The 7030-nt window shown below is 36.0% G+C and overlaps 1 protein-coding gene across 6 annotated transcripts in view; it reads right to left on the bottom strand.

Annotated features, from left to right (window-relative positions):
* The window catches only part of LOC105565425 (SEC14-like protein 2), a 19974-nt gene extending 14807 nt beyond the window's left edge, over nucleotides 1–5167 (bottom strand). The window contains exons 1-2 of one of the 6 annotated variants that reach the window (XM_012018604.1): nucleotides 4792–5167; nucleotides 3152–3298 (exon numbers count right to left, since the gene is read on the bottom strand). In XM_012018604.1, coding sequence (XP_011873994.1) covers nucleotides 3152–3196 — 45 coding nt within the window. In that variant the 5' untranslated portion in view covers nucleotides 3197–3298; nucleotides 4792–5167. The remainder of the gene's footprint in view (nucleotides 1–3151; nucleotides 3299–4791) is intronic. The other 5 variants (XM_012018606.1, XM_012018605.1, XM_012018607.1 and 2 more) reach the window with 5 other exon arrangements.
* Nucleotides 5168–7030: the final 1863 nt, after the last annotated feature.

Raw genomic sequence — 7030 nt, 5'->3', positions numbered from 1 at the left:
AAGCTTATTTCATTCTCAAAGATAATAATGAGAACGTCTAGTTTCAAAATGAGAATTTTATGTTAGTTTTGAAATAGTTTTAGTTTATTTTAAAATTCAACGGATTAATTTTGAGAATATGTGTATTTAAAATAAGAGGTTTTCAAAAATCTCGAATGAATACGCGGATTCTTAATTTTTTCTTCACTAAAATTTCTCTGAGTGCAGGAATATATTTAGAAATACTATAAATCTAAAGTTTCTTTTGCTTTTATGCGATTGCAGAAACGCAATTTTGGAAATAACGTTTAACTTCATTAATGTGAAACTTTATTTAGTTCCATTAATTATAATATATATTAAAAATTTTATTAATAATATTTTCTTTTATTCAGTACTAATGTTTATTTAATTAATCGTTTACAATTTCTTTGAGCCACGAAGACAGTTATTTGTAATGACATTTTAGTAACCGCACGAAAGCGAATGTTACTCTGCAAATTATAGTGCATATATTTACTAAATCTTGCGTTTCTTTCGACATAACTTTCGCGCTTACTCTACCTCATGTATCAAGCCAGACTTTAATTGTAAATTTCTAACGTTTCCACGACATTTCGTATACGATTGCTTCATGCAGACGACCCAAGGAGAACTTATTCTATGCATGTGTACACAGCGAGAGGCATTTCGCTTATTTTTACGTTCGATGTTTGCGTCCGCTGTTGTAATGCAAGACGGCGGTATGCCTTGAGGACCCTTTTATTTAAAGTGTGTCGCGGGAGTTGCGTATACTCGATTATCCTCGGCCGCAGGGTCATCCGGTCGTAACGATAACAGTTACCACGTCGCGTCGCCGCTGCGTCGACAATGCATTGTTTTCCTCTCGATCAACAGGGAACAAAATCGATAACCAATCACGCTTTTGTGTCGGACAAGTAAATTAAAAGCTAGGCGAGTTAGTAAATCTTTTCAACGCACGTGTTTCATGTACAAAAATGTTTTATCCTTTCTTGCGATGAATTTGTTAATTCCTAAACACCTAAACAACACGCGTGTGTTTAAGTCGTCTTAAAGATGCCTTTTAGACATGCGTGCTGTATGGGTGGATGGTAAAATTCTTACTATCAAGATATGAATGAAGCGTAATAAATATAAAGAAAAGGATCGTCAAAATCGATTTTCGTTTTGTTTATGAATTTTGATCGAAGAAATCGATTGAGCATTGAAACGAAATCATAGTTCGAACTCATACGACGGTAGTTTTCTTACAACTAACTCAATCGGAAAGTAAGTACCATCGTCGATTTCTTCGCGATCCGCTGCTTGAAATAAGTGCTCGACTTACTACTCGTTCCAGATATGAGAGGTGAATGATCACCAGGTTGCGAGAGGAATGAAGCAATTTCTCTACGCGCAATGAAGCCTTTGCTGTATCACGAAAGTTTTAACCCTATTGAGAAATCGCTATTGCTAAAACTGAAGTAACCTGCTCCTTTTGAGAAAATCTTTCCCGAACCACTGCCTACAATTTCGCTCAAGGATATCGACAAAAATATTTTTAACCACTTGTTGAAACGTAAAAATGTTTTACCTCGATTTTATATCCTCGAAAGTATAAAATTCCCGTAGCATTATTTATTTGCATCGCTTCTTACAATTAGTTAATAACATTTATAGATAATGCAGTGCTTCTTAATTAAACATGTTTCTCTTTTTAAAATTTTAGAGAGGGACAGGCTGACAAAAGTACTTTCTCTACTGTAAAAAAAAAACACGAAATAATTATTTGCTGTATCTAGTTCCTCGTCTTATGCGCAATTTTCTTTTATTAATATCTTAATTTTATTTCATTTTCATTAAAAAAACATTTTCTTTAGCTTCCGCTTCTGTTTGATTGAGAACAAAAAATATGTTATTTAATTACGTAACATTTAAAAGAGACGTATTTACATATAATTACAGTTATTAAATAAATTTATGCGCGTGTTTCAAGATTAATGAATATTTTCGAACTGTCTCGGGCTAGTGTGAAGATTATTGGAATGAAGAATGGACGGATGCGTGAATAATATTGGATGGAAACTCTAATTATGGAAATAAGACTTTATCATATCTTTTTTACTACCGACACCGCCGTATCATTTTCACGCGTGTAAGTAAAATATAAAATAATGCCTACACTGTACGAATAATAAATAAATATTATACAGATACGTAGTATAGTAGGCGCTTCTTTTTGCGTCTCTTTAATATCGTGGTATCGTGATGTTTTATTTTGATTGTTTTTTTTATTTCGATACATTAATCGCGTCGGAACGAAAGTTTAATGATTATCGATGTTTACTCGTTTTTCAAATATACGAGGAAATATCTCAAGTATAGCAAACAAAACATTGTGATCTTTCAAGTAACCTTGTTTTTTATCTTTATGTTCAAAAGAAAGTGAAAGTGATAGAGATAACTTCGTTAGTTGGCCAGTGTTAATCATACTCGCTGCGAATATACGATTAATACGATTAATTTATGGAATCATTGAACTTTCGCCATTAATTGGAATTCGTAAGGTAATAACAATCCTCTGAATTTTATTGCGTTATAATTTTTGAAAAATTGTAATATATTTCTATAATCTATTAAATATTATCTCAGTGATATATTAAATGGTTTTTTTTATTAATAATTATTCGTATATATCCATCGATTTTATGAAAATATACGATATTCACATTGCGCGTAATAAAATTAAATACAGAATTTATATCTCTCTTGCCTGCGCATATGTTTTCTGTCAATAGTACACATGCTCTGTTAAAATTAGGTTCATATAGAGCTAAAAGATTTGAAAACTCATTTATTACTAACAATTACGAGAGGTATCTTTCTCATTCTGCGAGAGTAGAGGACGAGAAACCGAGAAATACGAAATTTAAAAGGATTATTGGCATCGATACTCTAAATGTTTCATACATTTTTGCACAGAAATTCTTATTTTAGTCTATTATTTATTTTTTTTTATAAAGGATATCTAAAAGGATATGTAAAAGTGCACTTGTCTGTCGATATTTTAGTTTTTTAATGTTTCCGTGAGAGCAAGAACAGGCGCGAGAGAGAGAAAGAGAGAGAATATTTCTTAATTTTCTAGAGAATAAATTATACTTCTACAGCTTACCTTCATTAAAGCAAATCGCTGATCGTCGGCTAAATTCAATGACATTTTTGCTGTTTAGGCACTGTTAACCATTTAATAAGTATCCTTTCAGTTACAGCTCGCTGGCAGATGATTCTTTAAAATGAGAGATCTTTGGAGCTTTTATATCTGCGACCACAAGATTATATAACGCTATATCTAATCGTATATTAATTATGATGAATTGCACAATTTTATCAAGATACGGGATATCTTCGCATTTGTATTTCTGAATCTCTTGCTATTGCTCGAAAACATGATACAAACATGATATTGATAAAAAATAATTACTCAAACCAAAAATCTTTTCATCGGCGTTAAATCACATGCAGGTGTACTAATTCTTAAGTTGATAACGACATTCGTACCGATGAAAACTAAAGTTTAAGGAAATGCGCGACCCACAATTACTTTAGATTTATAATTTGTAGAGTGTGAAAATTAATGCCTCGTATGATGAAACATTTATTCGTAGACTTTGGCTTATTATACAAAATATACTATATGCATATTTTGAATAAATTCATGATTTATTGGGTCAAGCGATTAGACAAATATCTGCAATATATTACTGTTGCTTTACTTATGCTAAATGACAGTTGTTGATGACTTGTTGATCACTCCAGAATTAATGATTAATTAATACAAAATTTACGTTGTCATTACTATTGTAGATTACGTGGTAAAATTGCAACTTGTGGTTTTCACTGTGTATATCATATTTGAGTACGCGGGGAAGTAAAATACGAACGATAGCGTGCAATGCTTTATACAATAAAAGTTTATTAAACAAAACTAATGATTCCAATAATAATATTCATAAATATATTAAGTTAATAAAACAATGAACTAAGATAACGGTAGAACGCATTTTATTAACTTTATATATTTATTTCTTGCCCTTTCTCACATTGAATATTATTATTGGAGTCATTAGTTTTGTTTAATAAACTTTTATTGTAAAAAGCATTGCACGCTATCGTTCGTATTTTATTTCCCCGCGTACTCAAATATGATGTACAATTTAATCAGTAAAAACGACACGTTGCAATTTTATCACGTAATCCAGCAATGACAACGCCAATTGTGTATTAATTAATTATTCAATCTGGAGTGATCAAGTCATCAACAACTCTCATTTAGCATAAGTAAAGCAACAGTAACATATCGTAGAGATTTATGTCTTATTGCTTGACCCGATAGATCATGAATTTATACAAAATGATAAGATGAGAGAACAGTAGAACGCATTTTATTAACTTTATATATTTATTTCTTGTCCTTTCTTAATATTCGACTCTCACTTTGCCCTTTCTCGCATTGAACAAAAGTTTATATTCCGTCGCGAGTCAATTCTCGCTGACACTCACAATTTTCACAATTCCCATCAATCTGTAAATGTGCAATCAACATCTAATAACAATATTTAGAAAAAAAACATAACACCTTAATGCACGTTATGTTCTTTCGTGTTATTATTTTCTGTCAAATCGCCTGAACAGCGTACACGAAATGATAAACCAGTCTCACATAATTTACAGACAACAAGATTTCGTACGTTTCCTAAAAATTTCCTCTATGGACCTATTACCCGAGTGACTGTTTACAAACACGTATCTTACCGTGCCCGGTCTTTCGGTATCACAATAGCACAATAGCAGAGACGCTCGCTAAATTAAATAGCCGCTCGGAAAGATCGCGAGCACTGCGAAGATTTCTCGGTCGATGTATTTATGCACTCGGTGAACGTACACTCTGGGGGGAGACCACCTTGGACCCGCGACCACGACTGCTCGGCGTCGACTGTGCTCAGGTCGATGGTGCAACAGGTGTCCGTTCGCGACCCCCGCGTGTGTGCGTGCGTGCGTACGCGCGCGCACAGGCGGGCGTGTAGCCGCGCGGCCGCGCTTCGCACACGCTTGCCTTCACTTGACGCGAACGTGCTCCGCGAAGGTGAGATGGGTGGTGTATTGCAACGTCGCGAGGCGAACGGCACCAAAGGAATGATATCAGGCCTGTTCCTGGCGATGGCAAGTTTCCAGTCGCGCCGATCGCCCCCACCATCGTCGCCCGGCGGAGCTCGTGCTCGCTAAAGGATCCTGTACTCAGAGACTGGCCACAAGAGTTCGTCAAATTCCTGCGAGTGAGAGAGAAACGTAGGCCACCTCACTCTTTTACGAAACCACGATCGTCTCTGATTACAGGACCTCTAGTGCTTTCGAGTAGAGCGCGATTCGAGTCCCGGCTCCCCGACCTGACTACCAGTTCTCCCTCGACATAGCGACAGGTGTCCGGTATTTAAGCGTTCGTCACCATCACCGTCACAGAGGTCCACGCGAGTGCCCCGGCGTCGCAGCACAATGCTCCAGGTCTCCAGGAAATACCGCGCGTCTCGGTGCTCCCTCAATACCAAACGATTTTCAGGGCATGTGGAAGATGTGGGTGTCTTCCTGACACTATTTACAAGCGTATCTCGTTCTACGCTTCGCTCCTGCCTGCTAATATCAATGCACGTGCGGCGTGAGGCAACAATGAATCTGCATTGTTGTCTGGCTGCCGCTGCTAACACGAGAAATTACGAGTGCCTTTGTCGGATTATACACGCGCGTACGCAGAAAAGTGTCAGATCAATTCTCACGTACTCAAATTAACTATGATCTACTTAGAAGCATTTAATAATCTTACATTCCAAGAATATTATTTAAAACACTATCTTTGTCGCTTGAAGAATACACATCAATATTTTTATACTAAAGTTATTTTAATCATTAGAACCTTCGATTTGAAAATATGTTATTTTCTCCCCAATATCGCTTCCTTTCCATTCGAGAAAATTATTCTTAAATAACAAGCATATATTTTTCCCAATCGAATTATATAAAATTGCTTCATTTAAGTAAGTTTTCCTCCCTTCAACGCAATATAATCTCATTTCAAGATTTTCACGTTGAAACCAAACATTTTTAAAGGGAGAATAGGTATTCTGTTTTTCTGTCTAAACCGCCACGTGTCGGAGGTTCATCCTGAGAATTAATAGCCTGCATTCTGACGCATTGTACGTCATAATTATACGTCATCGTATAATTATAAACCGTTTTTATTAAAAAAGGTAAAAAAGAGACTTATACTTGGTGCGAGACACTGCCGTGTCTCGTGATATCCGCTTATTGAAAATGTTAAAATCTACACGCGATCTCAAGTCGCGAATTCATATTTATTACGTGATTATGTCTAACCTCGTCATTCAGCAATTCAGGCCTTAAAAATTGCCACCATTCGCTGGCCTTTAATTCGAGAGTTCGCCAAAAACAGTGGAAAATAATATCAGGTATTTTTGCGACGTACATTGGGAGAAAGCGTAGCGCCTTGACCGCAAGATCGACTTAACGACAGGCTCGACGAGTACAGCGGTGACGTAATCGTTTCTAATTTTTTTTTCTGCAATTATTATATGTTACTCCGTAACGAGAGATTCGCACCTACGGATGCCTATCACGGAAATGTTCGGAATGAATTACAATCGGAGCTATTCCGTTTCCCCTAGAAAGCGCGGTAGAAAAAAATGTAGGAAATAATTAAAAAAATTAAATTAACAATTCCGATCGGAATCTATTCCAAAAATTCCCCACACGTATCCAGGGTGCGCGTCATGGAATTTTGGAATAGACTGCGAATCTCGAAAGTCTTCCGTTTCTTCTGTGAAAAGACGATAGTAATCTAGGAAGCAATTCCGATGGGAATCTATTCCAAAAACTTCCAACACAACACGTATGTACTCTGATCCGCGCGCAAGCGGAAATTTTCTAATCGGCTCGACGAGCTAACAGGTAAATAATTCACGTACGGCTCTGTCACGCTTTT

Source organism: Vollenhovia emeryi, unplaced genomic scaffold, assembly GCF_000949405.1.
Source record: "Vollenhovia emeryi isolate VEMERY1.0 unplaced genomic scaffold, V.emery_V1.0 DF939152.1, whole genome shotgun sequence".
NCBI classification, from domain to species: Eukaryota; Metazoa; Arthropoda; class Insecta; order Hymenoptera; family Formicidae; genus Vollenhovia; species Vollenhovia emeryi.
The sequence above is the reverse complement of the archived record's forward strand: the minus strand, read 5'-3'. Positions and strand labels throughout refer to the sequence as shown.